This window comes from Dromiciops gliroides, chromosome 1 (genome assembly GCF_019393635.1).
Source record: "Dromiciops gliroides isolate mDroGli1 chromosome 1, mDroGli1.pri, whole genome shotgun sequence".
Lineage (NCBI taxonomy): Eukaryota > Metazoa > Chordata > Mammalia > Microbiotheria > Microbiotheriidae > Dromiciops > Dromiciops gliroides.
Window position 1 is genome coordinate 651165724 of NC_057861.1, and position 27231 is coordinate 651192954.

General features: G+C 35.1%; 1 protein-coding gene across 8 annotated transcripts in view; it reads right to left on the bottom strand.

Annotated features, from left to right (window-relative positions):
• NFIB (nuclear factor I B) overlaps positions 1-27231 on the bottom strand; it is a 273901-nt gene that overhangs the window by 1326 nt on the left and 245344 nt on the right. For 3 of the 8 annotated variants that reach the window (XM_044002352.1, XM_044002342.1, XM_044002361.1), the window contains exons 11-12: positions 25176-25264; positions 1-5256 (exon numbers count right to left, since the gene is read on the bottom strand). The exon at positions 1-5256 is cut by the window's left edge and continues 1326 nt beyond it. In XM_044002352.1, the coding sequence (XP_043858287.1) occupies positions 5127-5256; positions 25176-25264 (219 nt within the window). In that variant the 3' untranslated portion in view covers positions 1-5126. Of the gene's footprint in view, positions 5257-25175; positions 25279-27231 lie in introns of those variants that run through there. The other 5 variants (XM_044002409.1, XM_044002389.1, XM_044002372.1 and 2 more) reach the window with 2 other exon arrangements.

The window sequence follows — 27231 nt, forward strand, 5'->3', positions numbered from 1 at the left end:
TCCAACTTGTCCCCTTTTACTATTAACAATGTGACCAACAGAACGGTGGCATGGAAACAGTACAAAGAGTTGTCATGGCAATGAGTTTGGATGATGCAAAGGTCATTGTGCAGGGTTATAGGGCAAAACCAGTGGTCCATGTTCTCCTCCAAATGCGGTGCTCCACCACACCCACACAATTTTGAGCAATTAGAAAAAACAGGGGAACTAGCAGAAAGTGCAAAAATATGAAGGAAGCAGTTTTCAGCTCCTTCAGCATGGAGTAGAACATTCACTTTTGGGTTTTTTTTATTTCCTGTTGAACATGATTAGCCTGCACATTATAAAAAAAAAAAAGTTTTCTATAGAAACCCAATAAAAAAAAAAGTCCAGGAAGCATGCAGCTGGTTAATGTTAACAAAAGACCTTGACAGGAACATGTAAACTATATTGGATGTCATGCTTGGGGCCTAACTGCCAGCAACATTATAGAGTTGTTTCATTAAAACTGAATACTGTACACTGAGTCTGGGATAACTTTCTGCAGCCTTCATGGGTCCACACAGTACATAGGGTTTTCCAATGTAGGTAACAAACACATCCTGGTGTCACACTGCTGAATATGTCCCTGTGCAATCTCTTTCGTAAAGTCCTGATGAAGCTACAAGTCACAAATCCAAGATTCTGCTCCCTGAGGACATGGTTATGTGAGACCTAAGTCCTGTTTTAGTTCTCTGCCTATCCTGAATGCTCTGTGAACCTAATCTTAAATACCATCACGTAACAATCACAAAAACTTTTGCTAAAGGCCATATATACTAATAAAAAGACAGTGGTGCTTCCAACAGTCTGAAATGCTCAGAAAACCAACTTTTCCAATACTAAATACAACAAAATAACCTTCATAAAATATAACTTTTCTCCATTTACAATTTTTTTAAAGGATTAGTAACCTATGCTTTTTAAGCACAGGAATCTGCGAAATAACTCCTAACATGGACAGATTTTTTTTTAATACATAACTTAAGAAACTGGAGAGTTTTAACCCAAGTCCAGTTTCTAAACAAGGAATATTCTTGTTTACTTTAAAAATGGAAACAACATATAGTTCCATTATAATTGTTAAAAAGTTAGATTTACAAACAAGGGAACTTTAATTAAAAAAAATCTTAACAAAACTATACAGTGTACAAATTACTGTCTACAAGGTAGGCGGTTCATTAAGAAGACCTTTCGCTCTTCTCCATACTTGCAGCTTCACAGATTCATTCACATATATATTTTTTTAATGGAGCTGCCCACCCAAACATTACCCCACAACTATATTGCTATAATTAATATTTTTGCCATGTCTTTATGTACAGTCTCCTTCACTGCCTTTTAATTTTTCTTTTTCTTTAGTCAAGCCTCAAACGTTCATGTCACTCCAGGGGAAACACACTTCAGTGGCACTGCTGAGGGGCCAGGGCTACAAAGCAACAGAATAAAGGCGAAACAGTGCACATAGAACGGGGTGGCTTGAGACAGTACCCTGCTTCTGGAACCCTGGGATGGCCCACACCATCCTGAAGCTCTGAACTTCTGGCTAGAGATGGGTCATTCAAGAACTACAGAAGCAGGGCCCTTTGTCAGAATAGATTTCCTGGTGAAGGAGGAGGCCAAAGACTGGATCTGAGTCTTTTCTTTCTCTCTCTATATTTTTATATATATATATGTATGTATGTAATGTATGTATATTTTAAATATCTTGATCTTAAAAAAAGTTGATTAAAAACTCAAAATAGGCCTTTATATTAAAGAGGCAGGCAGTAAAACCCACAGTGTAACTTATTATTCAACTAAGAATGCTCATTCATTCATTCACATCCAAGAGAGTGAGTCTGCCCTCAAAAAAAAAATACTGTGTGTCTTGTGAGGTTGATTTGTTCACACAATAGGTCAAAGATATGTGAAAAGCTCAGTTAAGATTATCTGTAGTCTACCAGGGTGAGGATCACAGAAATTATTGCACTTACTTCTGAACTTCAGCTGGTCTTATCCTGCTGTGCTATTCAGCATTTGGGGACATCTTACTGAATGGGCTAATCAAATACAATTGTCCAGCATGTAATCATTGTTCATAAGTATTCATTATTAAATGATGTGCTGGGAGAACAATAGACAGTTTATTTTATTAGATCATAGCTTAGGGGGTCCTTAAGACAATCTACCATGTTTCACTAATTCTAACAGCTATTCTTTCCATTAATAAACTGACTCTATGGATTCTGGGAGAAAAGAAAATATAAACAATATAAAGTTTTGGTGCCCTTCCTTACCCCCAAATATCAAGGATTAAATAGAAATCTGAGGTACTATTCCTTTTTCCAAAAAAAATTATATTGTCTTCTAGAGGGCTGAATTTGTCCACAGGGAAATTATTTCTACAGTCTCCCTCCCCTTCTGTACTTGTTCTTAGTCAGAAAGGATGTGCAAATAGAACCTAGAGGTGGTTAATTTTTTTCTTCCTCCCTTAGGATGAACATTCACTGATATCTATTAGTCCGAAATCATTGAAGAATAGCAACTATCCGTTTGACCTTGAGGATGTTAAAAAAAAGTCTGCCATTAGTTTGTAATATTAAGACATGGGTAAATCACATACTCCATCATTATAAAATGAGGAGCTGGACAGGCTAGAATTCTTGGGGAGAGGAGGGGATTGGAAGGGGTTAAGACAGGGCACTAATTCCTCCAATGGAGGCTGTGTGTTATGTAAAAGAAAGTGTGTCCCTAGGTAAAACCATTAGTGAGAAACACCCTCTAAAGTGGATTTTTAAAATGATATATCTTTGCCAAGTATGAGATGGCCTCACTCTCACTGTGGGTCTTGACCTCTCAAGAAAAAACAAACAAAGTAAGATAATTTCCTCAAGCCAAGTCTGCCTCCAACAGAATTCATTACTTTTTATTTGTGTGTGTGTGCGTGTGTGTGTGTGCGTGCGTGCATGTATGCATGCATGTGTGTGTTTAAATCCAGAAATGAGTTCAGCTTGCACCCCAGGTGGGAAGTTAACGAGAGGGAACCTATTTTTAAAGTTTGTCACAGTAGGCAGAACAGTCGCTTTGCAGCCCATGCCTGTCTAAGAGTACACTGCTTCACAGCTACACTGTAAAGTGTTAAAAATCCTCCCACCCACCCCAGAATATATATATTTATATATATATATATATGTATGTATAAAAAAAAATCCCCTGTCCATCTCTCAGTACACAAAAGGACCTCATCACACTGCAAAAATAGCAGTACCCACTTTGGTCAATTAAAACAAACAAACAAACAAAAAAAAGCATACATCATTCTTTTTTTTTCTTTTTTTCTTTTTTAAATCTGTGTACTTACCTATAATAACCAATACAGCTAAAAGCACTACCTACATAGGCAAAACTTGGTATTGCATAATTCGTATAAATTTGAAACCCCCCCCTCCCAAATATTAATTGGAAGATGAAAAACATGAAAGGTTAATAGAAAAAACACCAAAATACTGAAAATATTGCTGGTCGATTACAATTTTTAAGCGGCAACTATACACAGCCATGATATGCTTTATAAATGTGAGATAAAGGTATAACTGTCTAAAAAATCCATGATGTCACACATTTTTTTCATCTGGAGTACAAAATATTTTGTCATAAAAATGGTAAAGATTTAAAATTATAATAAATGCAGCAAAACAAGTGTAGTGATGTCACTTTTTTAGATTTCAAGGCAAGGCACGTAATGTGGACATTATATCTTCGTGCAAATTAGGATTACTGGAAAGAGTACTTTTGTTTAATTAAAATTTTAAGAGACATAGAGGCAAAATGTGTCTGCCCATGCACATTACAGTCCTGTCAATACGAGAAATTTGTTGAACAAGGCTAATTTCTGAAAGCACCATGCAAGTTTCCAGCACCCTGATGACTTCTGTTTTCTCAAGAGTGCATTTTATATCCCACCCTTCTTTCTTTCATTCCCAGTTTGTAAACTGTAAGCTTTGCCCTTGTGACATGGATTTGCCTGCCTCTTTGTCTCTATGATGCAGATTGTAGAGAACCTTTTGTACACCCTATGGGTTCTTGATGCAACCAGTAATTTTAAATAAATAAATCCTACCTCTGTGGAGGCAGCAGCTAAACCAACATAAGTGCTGTGTTTCTTTTTTTTTTTTCCTCAAGCACATGATTTGTCTTGATTTAATGCCTTTGAATGCCCTCAAAAACTGAGGGGAAAATAAATTCGTTCAAAATTATTTTAAATTCTTTTTAATCCCCTCAATTTAGAGTCCAAGGGCTGAAGGACTTATAATGATGATTCCCCTTTAGATATAAATTTTTAAATTGCACTTGCCTCTGTTAAGTGTTTCTTTTGTGGGGAAAATATTATATTAATTTTTACTGTTGCATGCAGAGATAACACTTTACCTACATAGAGGCATTTCTTCCATAGAGCCTTTGTGTTCAGACTGAATTTTTTTTTCCTTTTTTTAAAATTTTTTTTTTTTTTTTAAGATTTCAAACTGGGTTACACACTGGAAAAGGCTGGGTTAAGGGCCAAAGTTGAATAAATCTGTACTGATAACTAAAGGCTACAGAGCTTGTATTTATTTTTTAACTTTTAGAAATCAGAGTGTTTACAAAATGGCTGGCTCAAGGCCCTTGTCATCTGGCAGCTCTAAGGCCGCCTCCTAGCCTTTGTTTTGTGAGATAACCAGGAATAGTGATTCCATGCGTAAACAACAAGAATACTAAACCAAGAAAACTAGCTTATCATGCAAATATTAAGGCATCTAGAAAGTCAGTTAAAATATATTGTCATCGAGACAGAACATCTATTTCCCAGCGGACTTCATATAACAAAGGCTACTTAGCAGGGGCTGCGCTCTACCCATCAGTGAAATATCATCGACCCTTTTTATGTCATTACAGTTTCAACCTTAAGGGAATTAGTGATTGTAAGTGCTGCAATTGCTGGTCTATAATTTTTCTTCTTTCTTCAGTTTCTTTTTTTGTCCCGTCTTCCATTTTTTTCATTTCTTTTCTTTTTTTTTTCTGTTTTAAAATGTTTGTTGTGTGGTGGTGGTTGTTGTCATCATCATTGTTGTCGTTCTTTTGGTTTTCCCTCAGTTGCTTGTTTCTGCTTGAAGGAAAGGTTCTCCAATTATGTTCAAACCATAATTTTGGACATTTGTTGGCAGGATTGGTGTCCTGTTTGATACTTGGAAAGGGACCAAGCTAGCCCAGGTACCAGGACTGTTGAAGAGGGAGAGAAGGAAAGAAAAAAAAAAGAAAGAAAAATGTGATTTTAAAATTTAACATTTGACATATAAATTCCATGAGCTAATTATATTAGTATACATTTGACAATCAAGAGTTAAGAGAAATGTTTGGTGACCCTGTGAATGCACTTGAGCTCTTGCCATTATAATTTCACACTTACAGACTAAGACAATATATTAAATGGGTTATGATAAATTGTAACATTAGCATTTTAGGCTTATACTATGTGGTCTGTTTCTTTCATGGAAAGCAAGACAAAATAGAAGGCAAAAACCCAACTGTGGCAGATAAGAGATCACTAAGATCTATTCTATTTGAGGACATTCTTTTTTAAATTGTTTGATCCATACTTAGGCATGTGAAATATTACATAGAAGGGGGAAAAAGGTAATACACAACTTCTATAAATATGTCAAAACATCAGTTCTATTGTTTAGTCTTTTCTTTAACCTTACATAACCTAATGTTAACATGGCCATAAATTCTATATCTACAGAGTTAAATGGATATGAAGAAGACTACCTAGATAAAGTGAAAAATTTCTCTTCCTTCATTATATGGGGGGGGAAATAAAGCTTTCCACAGAGAAAAGTCCAATTATGATTACTTTGACTAATGAGAAAAATCTTGACCACGTTTAGATTTTAACTCCAACTTTTCTTTTTTCAGTAGAGTCACCACCACTTCACCAAATGGAACCAGAAAGCTTATTTTTACAGAATATACACATTTGTGAGAGAAGACCATTATATGGCATAAGGGGTTCTCTCCATTTATGATTGCTGTTTGCATTCTAATGATTTTTCTTTCTGGCTTTTGTGTCTTCCTTGGCTTCATCACAGATATAACCAGTACTTAATTAGTTAAGGTACTGGACCTTGTTTTCTCATGTTAGTTAGCTAGGAAGACAAGTCTCAACATCTGCTCATCCATATCCACCAAGTAAGCAAATTCTCTAGGGTACTTCTTTGTGCTCTGTCATGATGCTCTTTGAATCAATGTATTGACTAGAAATTAAGGTAAGGTCCAAGTGACAAAAGAAAAGGAATGATATTGATATGGCATGGTGGTTAGGATATTTTGGTTATTTCGAGAGGGGACTCTGAAAGTCCAAATGTTATAATTTGTTCATTTGGTCATGGCATACTTGATGTTTTCTCTTTAAAGGCAAACTGGATTATTCTTCATTCTATCATTAACTTTACAATGTCATTTTCCATTAACTATTTTTCTTTTCCTTTTTTTTTCAGATTACAAAGTTTGTTTTTTGTTTGTTTTTGTTCTTTGGGTGGGGCAATTGGGGTTAAGTGACTTACTAGGGTCACACAGCTAGTAAGTGTCAAGTGTTTGATGTCAGATTTGAACTCAGGTCCTTCCGAATCCAGGGCCGGTGCTTTATCCACTGTGCCACCTAGCTACTCCCCCCTTTGCATTAACTTTTTTTTTTAATCAGGCAATTGGGGTTAAGTGACTTGCCCAGGGTCACACAGCTAGTAAGTTTCAAGTGTCTGAGATGGGCTTTGAACTCAGGTCCTCCTGACTCCAGGGCTGGTGCTCTATCCACTGCGCCACCTAGTTGCCCCCTTTGCATTAACTTTTAAAGATTATGGGTGCATGGGGAAAGATGGACACAAGCACTATAAGTGTGTTGCAGTGGAAAGGGTACTGGATTGGAAGTCAGGATCCCAGTGTTTTTGCCTTACTGCTTGTATGACATAGGTAAAGTGACTGGTCTATCTTTGGACCTTAGTTTCCTCAACTATAAAATGATGAGATTGGAGCAGACAGTCTACATTCCCTTCCACCTCTAACTCCTACTGTTCTTTCTATTTTGAACCCTTATTAGTAGCATAAACATTCTTTCTTTTATTCATTCTTAAAGTTCTGTGTACAAAAGCATGTATGTTCTAACATTTGAAAGAATATATACGTGTATATATGTACATATACATTATACATATATTACATGTGTGTATGTGTGTGTATGTGTATAAACATATATTTCTTTGATAGTACCTGTGTATTCTAGAGGAAGCATAGCAATAGTAGATAAAGGTTGGCCTTAGAATAAATAAGAATAACTAAGTTCAAAACAACCCTTTTATACATACTATCTGTGTGTGCCTGGGCAAATCATTTAACCTCTTAAGCTCCAAGACAATCTTCTTAGATGGTAAGCTGCACAATGGATGCTGGTCTGAATTGGTAAAAATAGTTTCCTCACTGAGCGTTCCCTTAATCAATAAAATCAGCAGCTGGGTAACATAGTAGATAGAGCTGAATAGTTGGGTTCAGGGTCAGGAAGACCAGAGTTCAAATCCAACCTCAATCACTTACTAAGAGTGTGACCTTGTGTTTGCCTCAGTTTCCTCATCTGTAAAATGAGGATAATAATAGTATCTAAACTCTCAGGGTTGTGGTTAGGATAAAATGAGACGATAATTGAAAAACATCGTGGGCAGCTAGGTGGTGCAGTAGATAAAGCCCCAGCCCTGGATTCAGGAGGACCTGAGTTCAAATCTGGCCTCAGACACTTGATACTTACTAGCTGTGTGACCCTGGGCAAGTCACTTAACTCTCATTGCCCTACAAATAAAAAACAAACAAAAAAACCTTTGGGGCAGCTAGGAGGCATAGTGGATAGAGCACTGGCCCTGGAGTCAGGAGTACCTGAGTTCAAATCCGGCCTCAGACACTTAACACTTACTAGCTGTGTGACCCTGGGCAAGTCACTTAACCCCAACTGCCTCACTAAAAAAACAAAAACAAAAACAAAAACCATTTAGTACAGTGCTTGGCACACAGTACATGCTATATGAATACCAACTATTACTATTGTTATTATTATTAAAGTCATAGAGCCAGAATAAAAAAATAAATGCCTAAAAAATCTAGCTTACTTATAGTTTTCCTATAATTTTGAATTAAAATTCTAAAAACAAAAAAAATTACCTATATTTTTCATGCCATTTTAGATTTGATTTCAACTATTATATCTAGGACCAAATATGAAGTCCCAGTTTTTATTTAAAGCTCTTTATAATCTGTCTCTTTCCTACCTTTCTAATCTTACTTTACTCCCCTATGCAACTTCTATGAGACCCAACTCTACTGGTCTACTTACTGTTCCTCATATACAATACTCTATCTCCATCTCAAATACTCTACGTTTCAAAAGTATATTTTTCTATGCTCGGCTTGTACTTCTACAATATAAAGTAACTTTATTCATGATTATGGGTTTCAATGAATACACTATTATGCTATCGCCTATGAAACCAATTTTTTTGAACTTCAAAAGATGTATTGAGAGATATTTAGACTATGCCTGCAAAAGTAGTCAAACTCATTTAAAAATCTATTCAAAACTATTTGATAAGAATTATAATTCAAAAGAACAAAAATATCCAATACCAGAGCCACCTGTAAGAGGTTTGTTTCAACACATTTCTTCTATTCTGTATATGTTCAACAATGTTTTTGTTTGTGTGTTTTTGCTTTACACCATTCCAATTTGAGTAACATTAAATAATATATTATGAAGAGACTGATAAGGAAAATGCAAAATCTAAAGTTAGAAGTCAATATTTTCAGAGATAGATAAGGAATAAAGTACTATAAAAACTTAGCCCAAATCTGACATTTCTAATGGGGGAAAAACCAAGTAAAACAACATGATTATCCCCTGTTTAAATGATTGATAGGAAAATCAGATACATCATTTGCTGATTGTCTTCTTGAAGAAACAGTATATTTTAGTGATTGGGAATAGATGTAACTCATTCTTAAAAGGAGACAACATGAATAAAAAAGAATATAAATACATAGTTGTTTTTTATAATAGGTTCTTTATGCTGTGCTTTGTAAGAGACTGATATTTTTTATTCTTTGGAAAATGTTCAATAAAAATAAGTTAGAGACTTACAGGGCTCTTGCTGTTGTATGACTAACAAATTTAATTTAGATGTTTATTTAAACCATTCAAACCTCCTATCCTACATTATGACCATGTCAAAAATGCAGTATGCAATATATTTGTCAATACTGTTTATGGACCCTTGGGGGAGAATAAATCCCCCTACATTAACACTATGCAGACCCCATATATGAGTTTTACAAGTCTCTTATTACCAATTCGTAAGTTGACTTCAGAATTATAAGGCACTGGGCCATGTTAGGGTTTGGGGGTTTCCCTTTTGCAAATACTGAATTTTACTTAAAGGCTATGACAACAACATAAAGAGAAATGGAAAATTGAAGAAATTATCCAGATCGTTCAAGTGCAAAATCCTTTTTGCCTCAAATTTATATATGTGTGTGTGTGTGTGTATGTATGTATATATATATATATATATATATATATATATATATATATTCCATGTGACAAGTATAAATATCAATCATTTATATTTAGTTTCCTTTACATGTAGGCATATTAATAGTATACAGTTGAAGAGCCATATTTCAATAAGAAGCCAAAATAGCTGAGTTCCAGAATCTTCATTCAATTAGAAATAGAATTAAATGTGAATGGTTGAAAGTTTCTGACTGAGGACTTGTTGCCTCTCTATCCACCAAGCTGGTTGTGTCTCTAAGCACCAAGTAATAGAATACAAATGAGAGTATTTCCAAATCTTATGCTAAAATACCTCAGTGAGTCTCCTGAGTATTATATATTTCAATTCCGATCAACAAACATTTATTATCTTCAAATATACATATCTTTCGTTTTTGTTGTGTTTGCTTTTGCTGAAATATTCCTGCTGCTCATTATAAGGTCAGCTTAACAAAGTACTTTTTTTTTTTCAGAAGGGAGGTATATGAGAACACCAAAACTATTGCTTGTAAATACCTTAACATGAGGTCCAACACAGCCAATGTGTACACGCCTCATTTATGGAATGTACTACTGCAACGTGTATGCATAATGACTGACTCAAAGTTCATAAAAGTCTAACTTCTTACTTTTATTGAATAGCTTTTCATTATTACAAATTTCACCTGACCAAATTCTCACCTCTTGTAAATATGTCTAATTTATGTCTCTTGGAAGTAATGAGTAAAGGGAGAGATAAAGACTTCTCTTATTCTCTCTCCTTACTTTTTGAAAATGTCATGCTATTCTTATGTTTCTTGTGCTATAATCTGAATTAAATAATTGACAAGTGTTTTTTCACTCACTGTGTATAAATTAATTCCAGCCAAATTACTCTATTTGCTTTTTTCTTAAATGAGTGTTATTCCATTTTCCACCTCTCTTTTCTTTCTTGGAATATGCCATCCACAATGCCTGGAATGAGTCTGTCTTTACCTCTAACTCTTAGAGAGCCTAGCCTCCTTCAGTACTCATATAAGTGTTAACTCCTTCAAAAAGACTTTCCTGACACCTCCTCAAATTATCATGTACATATAATTAACTTTTTACATATTACATCCTTCTAGTAAGATAAAGGAGGAAAGACTATGGAAGACTATGATGGGGAAGGGAAGCAGAAACCATACGAATGGATCCATATTTAGACACACCAAAGAGCAGCATATGGGTAATAAACAAAATGCAAAAGAGATTAATAGAAACAGGCCTCATAAGTAGTACAGAGATTTTGTTGGATGATTTATCATAAGAATATATAAATGAAAGGCTTGCTCTAGAGAAAGAAAAGAAGAGTCAGGGCGACATTTTACATCAAGAAGATGGTAACTTGGTTGGAAGCTTTACTAGAAGTGTCCCCCAAGACTTTGGGATGGGCCATCCTTTTTCTTTCCCCGCTATACTCTTTCATTTGGTATTCTCATCAAATACTATAGGTTCAATTATTGTCTCTATACAGATGAATCCCATATCTACTGTATATATCTAGCTCTAACCTTTCTCCAGAGCCCCAGTTTCTTCTTCACATCATCAACCACCTTTTAGAAATCTTGAACTAGATGCACTAATGACATCTCAAACATATTGAAAAATATTAATTATCTTTCCCCAAAAACTCTTTCCCTCTTCCTAACTTCTCTATTACTATCAAGAATAATAATACTCTTTTAATCATGCTGGCTCATAATCTCGGGATCATCTTCAAATCCTCACCCCCATTCACTTCGCATACCTAATCCCTTGCCAGAATTTGTTGTTTTTACCTTCACATATTTCATATATGCCCTCTTCTCTCAACCTAGATTAGGTTCTTATCATTTCTCATTTGACTACTTCAATAGCTTTGTAATCAGTATCCCTGCCTCAAGTCTGCTTTTTCTAACTCATCCTCCACTCAGATGCCAAGATGATTTTTTCTAAAGCATGAACCTAAACACATTAACCCATTACTCAATAAACTCTCTGTTACCTCTAGGACCAAATATAAAGTCCAGTTTTTTATTTAAAGCCTTTCATACTCTGTCTCCTTCCTACATTTCTAAGCTTCTTACTTTACTCCCCTTTGCAACTTCTATGAGACCCAACTACAGTGGTCTACTTATTGTTCCTCATATACAATACTCTATCTCCTTCCTCTGTGGCTTTGCCCTGGCTTGTCTCTCATGCCTGGAATGCTTACCATCCTCATCCTCTCTCTCTCTTTTCTTTAACGAAAATCAATCTCTCTCTATCTATTTTTGTGGGGCAATGAGGATTAAGTGATTTGCCCAAGGTCACACAGCTAGTAAGTGTCAAGTGTCTGAGACCGGATTTGAACTCAGGTCCTCCTGAATCCAGGGCCTGTGCTTTATCCACTGCGCCACCTAGCTGCCCCCCTACCTCTTATTTTTTTTCCTGGCTTTCTTCAAATCTCAGCTTAAACCCTAACATCTATAGGAATCTGTCTATGATACTCCCTTCCCCCTACCCCTGCCCCTTGCCATCTGATAATACTTTTTTCTCTGAGATTACCTCTCATCTATATTGTATGTAATAATTATTTCCATATTGTCTCCCTCATTAGAATGCGATCTCCTTAAGGGCAGGAACTTTTTTTTGTCTTCCTTTTTCTGTTGTTTTGTCTTGTTTATTTGTTTGCTTAATCTTTTGTTGTATTCTCAACACTGGATCTAGCACAGTGCCTAGTACTTAATTAATGCTTGATATATGTTTCTTGATTGATTGGTTGATGCTTGATTGAAGGTATTTGGTCCAGGATCAAATGAAATAAAACAAACAGCAGATTGTGGCAGGAGTGAACTACAGACTATCAGACTGGACAGAAGAATTGAATGAGAAATTCCTGATGTAGATTACAAATCTGACATGGAGTTAGTCTGGTTTTGAGGAGAGGGGGCAACCTTTTAAAACCTGCATGTTCTCTGCTAAAAGGGGAACACTTTGACAAATTCTTGACTTGCTTTGCTGATCATTTGATCTTTCAGAAATGATTACTTCTATGGACTCAATTATGATTGAGAAGAAAGAAATGGTTTGTTGAACAGAAGTGTTAGGAACCTTGAAAGAGCATGGCTACGCCTAGCTTGACATGTGCTTAGGAGAATATATTTCAAAGAATTCAGGGGAAGCATATGTAAAACACCATGACCTGGAACTCTAAAAGGGAAGTCAGCTTATTAAGAATGGAAATTCTTTAAACAAAGACTGAATTGGTAAAGACGAGAACTATAATGGGAAATGTCTAATCACAGAGGAAATCATTGAAAAACTCAGGTTTAAAAAGGACAAATATAAGAGATGAAAATAAGAGCAGGTAACTCAATGAATGGAGAGAAGTTGGAACGGTAAGATAGTATCAGAAAGGCTATTCATTGATGCTGAGGCTTATATTAACATTCTAAGGACAAGAATGAGCTTTTTAAAAAAAAATTTTAAGCTATGTTGTGGATAGAGAAAGAAAAAAAGAAGAGATAGCAACTATGCTTGTAATGATTGGGAAAATGATAATAGGCAACAGTGAAAACCTAGTGTTGTTTAATTTCTATTTTGTTTCTCATTTATCTACCAAAGAGAATATCCAGCCTAAGACAGAACAAAAATAGTTAACAAGGAGTTGAACCCCATGATAAGTGAAAGAGAATAAAAGATGAACCCTTGATGGATTCAAATGACAACTTGAACTATCTCAGGGTACTAAAAGATGTTACTGATATGACTGCTGAACAAATCAGTGATCTTTTTTTGTCTCTTGGTTTTTTGGTTGGGCAATGAGGGTTAAGTGACTTACCCATGGTCACACAACTAGTAAGTGTCAAGTATCCAAGACCGGATTTAAACTCAGGTCCTCCTGACTCCAGGGCTGGTGCTCTATCTACTGCGCCACCTAGCTGCCCCCAAATCAGTGATCTTTTAAGAACTGGTCAAGTGAGAAAGATGCCATGGTACTATGACCCAGTTTTTAAAAAGGGAAAGACACTTTGGTCAGATAATCATTGATTCCTTGTAAAATCCAGAACAAATTATTTAATGTGATGGTTGGTGAATGAATAGTGAGAAAGGGAAGAGGTGATCCCTACAAACTAGCATAGCATCATTAAGAAAAAGTCAAACTACACTATGCCCATTTTCTCCTTCTTTCAGCACAGAGCTCTGAATAAAACACTGGGTACTAAATAAAAAATGCAGATCAAATGAATGAATGAATGGATCAGAGAATGTCATGGGCAGAGCCCATCTGGATTTCAGCAAAACAGTTTCCAAAGTCTTTACAATCTTTGGGGACAAAATGGAAAGATGTGTATTTTCTACCACAATTAAATGAATGTTTGACAAATAGGATCCAAAGAATGCTGATTAATTGATCAATGCTAACCTGGAGCGAGCTTTCTAGTGGAGTGTCGTGGAGCTCTCTCCTTGAATCTGTCTTATTTAATATTTTTATCAATGTCCTGGATGGAGGCATAAAGAGTATGTTTCCCCCTCTGCAGATTGCATGGTCTGCTGGGTAGAGCTGATACACTGGATAGAAGAATTGGAATCCAAAAAACTCCCAAAAATAAATCTAAGGGGACTGGCATATAAGACTGAACATAATACTATGAAGAAAATGAAGGGCATACTAGATAACAGATCAAAGAATCATAGATCTCGGGCCAGCTAGGTGGTGCACACTTACTAGCTGTGTGACCCTGGGCAAGTCACTTAACCCCCATTGCCCCGCCTAAAAAAAAAAAAAAAGAATCATAGATCTCAATCTGAAAAGAAGCTTAGAAGTCATCTAGCTCAGAAATCTCATTTTACAGATGAAGAAACTGAGGCTCAGGAAGGTTGAGTACCTTGGGGTTGGCCTTAGAGTCAGAAACACCTTGTTTCAAGTCTTGGCTGTGTGATCATGAACAAGTCACTTAACCAATGACCCAGAAAACTCTAAAATTAGAAGTTACAGATGAGCTTCTTATTTGAAACAGGGAAGGAATCCCCTACAATGATCAGGTGAAAACTTTTCTAACAATTGTCGTGGTTGTTCAGTTGTTTCAGTCATGTCCAACTCTTTGTGACCCCATTTCAAAGATAATGGAGAGGTTTGCCATTTCCTCTCCAGCTAATTGTACAGATGAGAAAACTGAGGCAAACAGGGTTAAGTGACTTGCCCAGGGTCGCACAGGTAGTAAGTGTCTGAGGCAGGATTTGAACTTATGAGTTTTCCTGATTCCAAGCTCTAGCCACTTTGCCACCTAGCTGCCTCCAATAATTATAAATATCTAACCATGGAGTAGGCTACCACTAGATGTAGTGGATTCATCTACAATGTATATCTTCAGAGGCTACATGACAGAGATTGTTAAGTATGCTATCTGGGGAATTTTTTTTAGGTAGAGATTTGACTTTCTGAGAAAATGACTTCTAAGTGAAATTCTGTTATTATGATAAAATCACAGATCCAGACCCTCCCACTCGATAACCCCTCTGCCCAATAAAGTCAAGTATACCATGACAGTTTAAAGAATCAGCTTCAAGAGTCTATCATGGGGTGACAGCTAGGTGGTGCAGTGGATAAAGCACCAGCCCTGGAGTCAAGAGGACCTGAGTTCAAATCCAGTCTCAGACACAACACTTACTAGCTGTGTGACCCTGGGCAAGTCACTTAACCTCAATGGCCTCACCAAAAAAAAAAAAAAAAAAAAAAAGGCTATCATGGAGGGGAGACATGATAGTGGCCCATCACTTCAATATAAAACAGAAAAATGAGGTGGAAGCCAAAAAAAAGATAATGGCACCTCAGGCTATATGAAGATAAGCCTATTGTCCTGATTGAGGTCAATCTCCAACCTGATTAGGCCAGATGTGGGCTATTATGTCCAATTCTGGGCACATGCAGAGGAGGATAAGGGAACTAAGAAGCATGCCATTCAAAGATTTGTTGTAGAAACTGAGATTCTCTAACCTGGAAAAGAGAAATGACAGTCAATGATTGAGTTCTGTCCCATAGAAGCATGTTATACTTCTTCCTAGAAGGCAAAACTAGGTGGAAGTTACAGTGTGGGAAATTTTGGCTCAATCAGAGAAAAAGAAATCCTCTTCATCATTAGAGATGTCCCAAAACATAACAGTCTTCTAGTGATAGTGAGTTCCTTATCACTGCATAGGGTTTCAAGCAGAGCCTGAATGACCACGTTAGGTATACTGAAAAGGGTAAGAGTTTTAGGTAGGACCTAAAACTATTGTACCTCTGAGCTTCTTTCAAATTCTAAGATTTTGGGGGGCAGCTAGGTGGCGCAGTGGATAAAGTACCGGCCCTGGATTCAGGGGAACCTGAGTTCAAATTTGGCCTCAGAGACTTGACACTCACTAGCTGTGTGACTCTGGGCAAGTCACTTAACCCCCATTGCCAAGCAAAAAAAAAAAAATTTTAATTCTAAGATTTTATGATTCTATTTGATAATGGACATATTGGATACCTCACTGATTTGACATTTTATAAAATGTGATACTTTTTCCATGGGGCAGCTAGGTGGCGCAGTGGATAGAGCATGGCCCTGGAGTCAGGAGTACCTGAATTCATATCTGGCCTCAGACGCTTAACACTTACTAGCTATGTGACCCTGGGCAAGTCACTTAACCCCAATTGCCTCACTAAAAAAAAAAAAAAAAAAAAAGATTTGGGGGCAGCTAGGTGGCACAGTGGATAAAGTACCGGCCCTGGATTCAGGAGTACCTGAGTTCGAATCCAGCCTCAGACATTTCACACTTACTGACTGTATGACCCTGGGCAAGTCACTTAACCCCCATTGCCCCACCAAAAAAAAAATGTAATACTTTTTCCCCACAAAGGATAGCACCTCTACTAAAATGGACATTGTTCCTTCTCTATTACTAGAAACATTCCCTCTGATAAGGTGAGTAAAGTAGGTTGATTACATCTTGGTAGTAATGCTCTTGCCTTAGATTACATATACTTGTGATTACATATACTTAGATTACATATATATGTACTTGTGGTGATTTATAAATTGTATGTGTGAATATCATTCAGAGAGAAATGAAGAAGTTGTGACAGTAAGAACTCAGATTTCTATAGCACTGTACCTTCTCAAAACACTATGAGGGGCAGTTAGGTGGTGCAGTGGATAGAGCACCGGCCCTGGATTCAGGAGTACCTGAGTTCAAATCTGGCCTCGGACACTTAACACTTACTAGCTGTATGACCCTGGGCAAGTCACTTAACCCCAATTGCCCCGCAAACAAACAAACAAAAAACACTATGAAGTAGGAAATGTCAGTATTAAAATATACCTGTTTTGCAGATAAAGGGACTTAGAACTGATAGACCTTAAAGATCACTTAGTCTGGGGCATTCATTTTATAAGTGAAGAAAATGAGGCCCAAGGAAGTTATGACTTGCCCAAGGTCACATAATCATTAAATAGAAGAGTGGAGACTTGAAATCACAACCACCAATTCTAAATACTATGTTCTTTCTCTTTAGCCATAGAAAAGTTAAGTGATCTGCCTAAGGTCACTCAATAAGTAAGTGATGGAGTCAGGATTCAAGCATCAGTCTTTAAGTTCAATGTTCTTTTTGCTATGGAAGAGTGTGTGTGTGTGTGTGTGTGTGTGTGTGTGTGTGTGTGTGTGTATAATATATCTCTGTGCAATGAAAAAAAATTGGTACTTTATGGATTGACCATTGTTCCCTAATATTATTATGAGACTATGAATTGTGGTCCAAATTAATGAGTCACTAAAATTCTCATAGATTAATTAGTTTAGAAACCTAAGCTCCAATTCAAGTAATTATATTGTGTCTTCCCCAATACTGGCCCTGTTTCAGCTGTGAATATACCACACCTATATTTCCTGTCCCAAGGTAGTGATGTGGTAGGTAATAGCTATTGGACTCTTCTTCAAATGAGATAGTATTTAAATGAAAGACAGAGTTTTATATAGCATGCTTTGGTTTGTTGTTTTTTCTTCCCCAATTTTAAAGGAACATTTTATAATCTTCATATTTCCATCTGAATGATACTTGGTACATGTAAGATGGTTTATAATGACTAGTATTTCTAATAATCACCTGCTTCTGAAAGCTCCCTGCCTGGCTCTTACCTGAATTATAAGGTACTCGCATGGATTCTTTAGGAAATACCAAAAATCATAACTTGCAGGTGTTTCATGGAATTACTCTAAGTGAAAGCAATAGCACTTGAGAGCAAGGAGAAAGAGAAGTATTTGTTTCTTAAATGAATAGCTTTATTTATAGCAGTTCCTTAGGAAATAGGAGCTTTAAAAAGTGACAAGCATCAAAATGTTAGACAATAAAATCTCATCAAATTGGAGTCCACAATTCAGAATCTTTAATGGTTGGGTCATATTGGATTGAAGGAATTAAATTTCTCCTTTGCACCATCTATCAAAAATAAGCTTTGCTGAGTAAAATAATAGTATTACATATTTTTCTAGTTAAGAATAAAATACAAAAAACACTCTTTTGGCCCTTGGAGAGTTATGTCATTGATAATTCTTCTACAACACATGAAATGTGTCAGCTACAAATGATTCCTATCTATTTTGTAAAAAGTCCTTTGAAACTTGAACATCCCTTTTCTGTATCATTGTCAACAATATCACTCTTCAGTGTGTACTTAAATGTAAATAAAAGATAGTTGTTTTAAAATGTCTAAAAATTTAAACTTTTCACTGGTATTTATTTTTCCTTCAATGGGACAAATAAACTACCATGTTTTACTCTGTATGTTAACTTCTATTTGTGATTGTAGACTTTTAAAATGATGAACTGACAAATGAATATTATAAAGATGACTTACTATGTATATGCCAGACTATCTATATTGGAAGGTAGGTACTTGTATATCAAATGATACTCGTAGTGGAGAGAAATAATTGAAAAAGAAAAAAAAAGTAGTTAATCTGCTCTATTACTTGTTATAATGAGAAGCCCCAAATGTTTATTTTCATTCACTTGACTACTTTTCTTTCTCTTCAGATGCCCCTTTTCTTTCTGTGACACTCTATTACTGGTTGTGCCTTGTCTTACTTGCATACAACAATTCTTCATTGGTCAGAAGGGGCAGAGAATGATGCTTAGAAACTATATTAGTGTTTACAGTGAATGCCTCAGCTTTAAAATTGCATAACCATATATATATATATATATATATGTATATATATATATATATGTAAAGCATTTATTTACTAAGGAAAAAAATCACAAACTGTCCCTTCTTTTAAAAAAAATTAGCATTATTAATGTAGTTTCTCATATAGAGTACTGTAATGGCATATAACATATAAACATCTAGAGTTTTATAATATTTATGCTGCCAACTAAATGACATCAAATTCATGTTTTCTACCTCTTTAGAAAGGGCATATATATTTATCCATTTACATGTATATAACAACCATATATAATTCTAGCTAATTACAGAAGGGAACATTTTTGCATTTCTAACACTGTCAACAAAATATTTTCTTAAATTGTTTGGTGTCAAATAGGTATTTTATATTATTTGATAATACATACGAGAACATGCAATTCAACTTTAAATAAAAGATGATTCACTGTATGAAAAATAGTACCCCTGGAAGTAATTGGAAATTTTAAAATATTCACTTACTCAATAAACTCTGCCCTGGCTGGCTGCTGACAAAACATTTAACATGCAGGCTCATGGAAAATGGAAATCTAATTCTTTATATAAAACATCCTGAAATAAAGTATTTAATATACTTCCTAACTCTTTAAAGGGTTAATAAGCCAAGTTTACACTTGGGAATTTTTTGAAGCACGCTCCTCCCTTTCTTGCTGGGTTGCCAAAAATCATCTGACAGGAAACGTAAGATTAAGTTTGTCCTACCTAAGTGAACAAAGAGTGCTCAGAACAGGCAACTGGTTTACTGCAGAGCGGGAACTTTTCTAATCCTGCTGGAATCTACAGTGCTTCTCAGAAAATATCACTGAAAAAGTTGTTTTCTTTACTCTAACATCTTGTCTCTGGATCATCTCATTTTGGTCACACTGCAAATCCTGCTGCTTCTCCCATAAAGGTTAACTTAAAACTCCAAACATAATCATGTGGAAAATGGACATTATTGATTCCTATGGTCCATTGTTCCCCCATTCTAAGTCCCTGAAGTTCAAGTTCAATCTGGAATTACATCATGTCTGGTTTCTCCTGGTTACCAGACGGCTTGAGACGTGACCACAGCTACAGAAAAAACAAACAGCCTTCTTCACGCTTCGGCTCCCCTATCGATTCAAACATAAACTTTTTTTCTTTCTCTCAAGTATGCTTCAAGTATGGAGCATGGTTAATTTAGAGATTAAGTTCCAAATTAGATTATCTAATGGCATCTTAATGGATTGCTGACCCATTTCCTGTGGGATGGCAGCATGCAAGTCTGGCTGGAATACAATTCATTTCTTAGGAAGTGTTCTGAAGACGTTTGCCCAGATAGAAAGGAAGCATCATGTTCTTCACATCTTTCTTTATAATGTGGAAACTTAGACAAAACTATAATGGATATCTATCTATATCTATACATATACATATATTTGTATATACATATATCTGTATATATGTATATATACACACATGTATATTTATGTATTAACTGCTTAGGGGCATACCTTCATAACTGCTTTCTGTGACAATTATATCAAGAGAATGATTTCATTCAGTCAAAGCTAATATTTTAATTTCAAATTACTAAGCAGGTGTGAGTAACTTCTGTCAGAATGAGCTAAATGTTTCAAGCAATACAAAAATGCTGTGAGTTTAGCTCACAGCAAAGGAAGTAAGAAGTCCTGTTGCATAAAAATGTCCTCTGTTGGGCTTTGTTCTTTCTCTACCTTGAACTGAAGATTATTCCATTCATCTACCTTATCAGCATTTTTATCAGAGTCCCAGAGTGGTGCTAGGGGCATGGAATGGTGCGTAAAAAGTTTGAACACCCCTACAGCTGACAGCTGAAAAGGAAATTCAGCACTCTGAGAATAAAGCTCCCCCCAGGAACCCCAGGAACAACCCAGCTGTTGTACTGTACTTATGTGTCAAGATAACAAACTGAAAGCAGGAAATGCTAACCTAGTGAATTTGCCTGGATGGTCTAAGTGTACTGTTCAAGCAAAAGTTAACCCTTTACACTACCTAAGGGTGTGTATGTGTGTGAGTTTGTGTGCATGTCTAGATATGCCCATATGTTCCATTGTTGGGAAAAACTGGCACCTACCTGTGTTAAAATATTTGTAGGCTTTTGAGAAGGCTATGTGTGGTCAAAAAAGAAGAAAGGAAGGATCTCACATAAACAATCTGAGTTTTAGTTGAGTACTACTGTGAAATGTGTGTGTGTGTGTGTGTGTGTGTGTAGACATGTAGGCAATGAATGATATTACTTCACTTTTCTTTTTTCCTCCCCTGCCCCTGACCAGCCAGCTCCTAATAATCTTTACTGGCTGTTAAATTTCTCTTGGGAAATCAAGCAACTCTCTAAAATTGCAGCAATAAACGACAATTTCTTCTAAAAACATATGTAAAATCACTACAGAATGAAATATCCAGTTCATAGAAAAATAACTGTCAACACATGTAACATGGAAAATAGCTGATAAAAGTCTCTTCTGTACCATACAGTCACGATATCACCAGAAATACAAAAATCCTTCCAATTATTTTGCTAAAAATCTTCAATCTAGTCATTATTTTGGAGGCTGAGCAAATGGCTTGTGTAAATATATTCTCAGTAACACTCACATGTTTAATTTTTGGCCATCTGAAGTCTTCATCTATGTTTATATAAGCCATCAAAACACACACACACACACACACGCACACACCACATACAACCACTCAGTTGTGGGACTTGAGTTCCCCTCCCAAAAGAAGTGAGGGGAGAGAAAAAAGGATGAAACAATAAATCCTGTTTCTCTTTTACATAATGCCTTCCCTCCCACATTTTACAATAACACATTAATGTTATTACTGGATACTGTGTTTGCTTTTTTCAGTCAATTACATAGTTCTTTCATGTTTGATAGCACATGCTATATGCCTTCAAAAGAAAACAATCAGTCAAAACCAGTCTGTGTTCTGACCTATATTTACCTGTGTAACTTGCAGAAGTAATCATTTGAGTTCCAATGAAAGTGCAGATACAATAGTACTTCACGTAACAATACATAATTCCTCATCCCCTCAGAAGATGGCCCTTCATAAATTGAAGGGGAAAGAGTAAACAATACAACAGTACAATGGGATGATCTCAGTTTGGATGTCTCCAATACCTGATCTGTGTTTACATAGGAAAAAAAAAAGATTTTCAGGTGAAGCCAACTCTTTCACCACAAAAAATATACATGTTATACAAATTTATATGCTCAATACAACAAAACACATTTAGAACTGAAAGGTCAATGAAAACTCTCTCTAAGAAGTCAGTTTTGATTCCTAAAGGCATTGTTTATACATTGTAAATTGAAGAAGAATAGGGGAAATTCATTGGCTTAAAATATACTTGCACAGGTCATTCCTTACCATCATGGTTATCAGCCACTATGGAAGGATGAGTGCTTTAACAGAATGGTCCCATTCCCAAGCATACTCATGGAAAGAATGTAAAGGGTCAAAATTGCATTCCTGGGTTATTGTCAATAGGCTGGGTAGAGAAAGTACTGAAAATAAAATTTATCTTTGGTTTCTCCTTTCTTGCTTCAAAGTCTCCAGGGGCTGCTTTGTTGGAAACCCTATTTTTCTCACTTTTATTATGCCAGAAGCAAAATAATTCATGAGTTTGAAAGCAACACTTTTTTCTTTAGTATTCTCAAACTTCCAGATAATTCTAAAACTATAGCAATTCACAAAGGAATTCACAGAAATTATTTTTATTTTCTTAATTGATAGCCAACTGGCAAATCTGAAGGTAGGAAAATTTATCTTATCAGATAATTAGTCTTTTAAATTCTGATTTGCAACATATTATATGAGAGCTATAAGGTCTTTTTCTTTTGCCTTAGAGTTGTAACCAAGTCTCTTGGTTAGAGCAAAAGTTGACTTAGCTGGGGCAATGGAATAGTAAAACAAAATACAGCAACTTAATGTTAGTTTAGAGAAATATTGTGATCCCATAGACTATGACTACCTGTCTTGTAAGACACCTAGAATGTAAGCTCATGGAGGGAAGCCATTTACATGACATGTTCTCACATGGTTCATCATGTCTAGCTAGCCACTTAATAAATATACACTGGGGGCGGCTAGGTGGCTCAGTGGAATAAAGCACCGGCCCTGGATTCAGGAGTTCCTGAGTTCAAATCTGGCCTCAGACACTTGACACTTACTAGCTGGTGTGACCCTGGGCAAGTCACTTAACCCCATTGCCCTGTTAAAAAAAAAATGTAAATATAATAAAAAATAAAAAAAATAAACACTGGATAAAGTTCTTGAATGAACAAATGAATGAATGAATAAATGAATAAGAACTACTTTTAGTACTTTCAGTAATAGAGATTCTAAATGGACCATAGGAGACGAATGAATATTTCTAAGCCATCTTTTTGTTGAAAACTTCCAGTTTTCAGTCTTATCCACATTTATGCTCAATTAATATAAAGAAAATTACTTTAGGGGATGGGAGTGAAAGCTGAGAGGGAATGCAGTTTTCTAGTCTTTCTATTCTAGAATTCTCTCAACTTGCATAACCCAGGGATGGATTTACTGTACCATTTTTGCCAAATGGTTAGATGTATACAAATTAAAAGCTAAAAAATGCTGAATGTTTTCTAACAAAATTCATTCTGGAACATTTACACTGTATGGTTTTTTTTCTACTCATCTGGCCTTTGGTGGAATATCAATTTAAAACTTTATTTATTAACTTCTAAAATCAATGGAAGTATGTACTAAAATAATGCAGTTTTCAGGAAGAATTTTATTATAGGTTGTCGATAAACTTTAGTCTTTCCTCTTTCTTTATCTACTTCAAACATAGTAAGCTGTTCTGGATTATAATGCAAACTGTTTTTCAATATTCAGTATGTTAGAGGTACACTAAAGGGTATTTTTGATGCCTCACTCACACATACATGCCCACATACATATATAAATACAATCTACCTAATCTAGAAATAAACATTTGTTCCATGTTAAGATTTCATAGGGAAATGGCCCATTCTACTACCAACTAACAGTAAAATCTGCCAACTGAATCAATGAAATTATTAAACTACTCTCTTTATATCCAAAATGATGTTAATTTGAAAAAAAAGCTCAGTGTAGTAACATTTTAGTGAATGAAATGAATAAAAAACACTTCATTGAGTTAAAATAACAGGAATAAGTAATTTGTTTTGAGCTTAATAAAAGCAACTTTTTATTAACTTCATTATTTTAAAGTTCTGAACAAGTTTTTCTATATGCTTAGAAGGCTTCCATATGCCTCCTGGTAAATGAGTAATACATTTATAATGTGCTGTTTTCTGTGTGGTGTTGGGAAAACAGTTGGCTTTATTTTCATCGAACTCAGTGAAATATGTTCACCTTCCTCCATAAATTTATTTTAGTTACCAGATATGACTTAAAAACCATGACTTTTAATCATTTAGATGGTCAATTTGAATGAGTTTTCTCCTTAAATACCTAGAATCCTAAATTGATAGTAATTCATCAATCACTAATTACAATTGTTTTAATACAATACATAAGATTTCTAAACTAGATTCTTTGCCTTGAACTGGGCTGTCATGACCAAGAATCATTGCTGATGATCAGCCCTACTAGGAATGAGTCTGTCATGCTTAGATAGTACAGTCCTTGAAAAGTAGAATAGTCTGCTACCAGAACCATTGACTTTCTAAATACTTCCTAGCAAGAAAAAATAAAGTCAACTCTTAATAATTCATACTAATCGATACAATGAAGTGAAATGCATACTTTATCCAAATCTCCATTTTGGAGATAGGTTTCATAAGTGCCCCCACAAATTCTGTGTGTATTGCTATTTAACATCAAAATCAGTTGATTTTAGTTTTAACTCAATCTCCTCCCTCTGATGGAAGTGTTAATGATTAATGAAATGGCTTTGAGCTATTGGTTGAAGGAAGTTGAAATGAGGGTTATACTGAGAAACTGAAATTGACTACAGAAATGCTTAACTAATTAATGATTTTTTGTTGTTATTCTTTGGGTCCCCCAAGCTAACTACTGTTTTACTTTGGGCTATTTTAATTTCTTCTTTTTTTTTTTTGGATTATATTGATTCCTGATTTGGAAATTCAGATGGATAAATTAAAGTACTCTACAGCTGCAAATTATTTTTAAGGTTGAACTTACTTAATTATTTAAAAAATAATGTAAATGAAAAGAGATGTGTAGCCAAAAGATATTATACCCATAGATTTTGACTAAATTATGACATATATTCTCTGAAAGGCCAGTTAAAACAGATATTTTAGCTCATGTTATTTTTAGATGTAGAGTAGGTTTGGAAATAATTAAAATGTTACCTTTGCCAAGTAATTCCCAATGTATCCTCACTGGCACAGGGGTATAAATGCCTGCCGTTTTGATTCATGGTCCAGTCACAAATCCTCAGCTGTCAATTGAAACCTAGCAGTCAGATATGGATCGAGCAGTACTACAGTTTTTAGTATTTAAATGAATACATGCAAACTAGTACTGTACATGGCATAAACCTTACTTTCCCAAAAGGTATTACGTTAAAAAAAAAAAAAAAGAAAAGAAAAACTTACTTTGAAAAGCAAAATTCCTAAAGAATGTTTTAGATAAGCTACTTTAATATGTTCCTCTAGTAATTAAAGCATTCAAGAAAAAGTTGTGCTTAGAACATAACCATTAGGCATTATTAGAGTACAAATTGAGCTGAAATAAAGAAATGTTAATGTTCAATAGTGATAAAATTTATATAGAAAGAAAATCAAAATGCTTGTATCTATGCAACATACTAATAGGTCTGCACTAAGGTCAAATAATCATAACTTTAAGCATGCATTTTGCAAACCATAGAAGACATGCAATTTATAGGAAGAAGTCCCCACCTTACACACATTCTCCCTATCTCCAATTAAGAAGTGTACAGGTTATTTGGCAAGTTAGAAGTTTATTATTTAGTGTACTGAAAGTGACATGACTTAGAAAGAGGTGATAAGAATTTCTAATCTTATTATAAACTCCAAGGAATAGAATTTAAAGTACTGTGTTACATTTAAATAAGAGTGAGAATGCACTCAATGCAAGCTGAAAACAAATTCTTCCCAGGTCTCCAAATCATCAGTTTCTGCCCTTCAGAGATCTTCATGTAACCCTATACAGCTCTGTTTGTTTAACAGCTTGCCCTACAGTGCTAGCAGATTTATTGAAAAGATATACTGCTTATTTTTATGCCTAAGAAAGTAAACTTATCTGCCTTTGTGGAAGAAAAAAATGCTTCAAAATTATGGTTTTTAACCTTTAGGTATCCATGCTGTAAATAAAGTACATCTTGCCTGATACAGCATTTTTCATTATAGAACATGACATTCACCAGTGATTAACTGCAGAAAATGTTTATTGTTTTTCCATGAAAAGTTGAACTGTGCTTAGGAGATGCTGATTATGGCTACTTATTTTCAACTTACATGATATATTTTAAGGTTTTTCTAGACTTACTTTGCAGATAAACAGAATTCCGAATATTAAATTTTTTACTATCTGACACAAGATTCCTGATGTAAAGCTCTGGGTAATGTTAGTTTTTAAAGGTTTGCAACGTCCCTCCTACCCCTATTTTGATAATGATTTTTTTAAAAGGCCAAACATCTCTGCCCAAAACCCTACTATTATACTACTAAATGTCTTGATATTTTGGGGGGGCAGGAACCAATTTCAATCATCCACATGATCAGTCATGTGAGTATACAGCCCCTGTGAACAGGCCATTAAAGGCATTTGAAAACCATAGTAGCTTGAAAAATATTTATTCCCTAAAGGAATATTTAAAAATATTTTTTAATGTTCAGTACTATATGTAAACAAAACTGTGTGATTTAATTAAATACAAAGCATGAAATTGTTCTTTTGAAAAAGTAAAAACAAAAAAACCCCCAGATTTTTCTCACTTAACCGTAGTAAGTATATATTGAGTACTTTCCTTTATTCAGAAGGTCAAATGTGATATAAGTAGTAACCTTCAGCTCAAATTTAATGTTTAAAGTCTCAAAAATGAGAATATTTTTACCCGAACAGAGGGGGTAGAGTGGGGAAGCTGTTGCTTATTAATTAATTTATTATCTTGCCCAAGGTAATAAGTACTATGACCTAAAGAAGAATCATTGATTTTTTTTATCACTGATTTTAAAAAATCACTTATCTCCAGATATTTTGCCAAGAAATTTCCTATTAAAACATATGTGTGTATGTGTATACATTTGTTTTTGACTTCTTTATATAAATATGTAAAATATTTTAATAAATTATTGATTTTATATCTATTTATCTTTCTATTTATATGGAAATTCTGACAAAATTGCATAACTACAATTTTCCCAAGGAATTCTATAAATT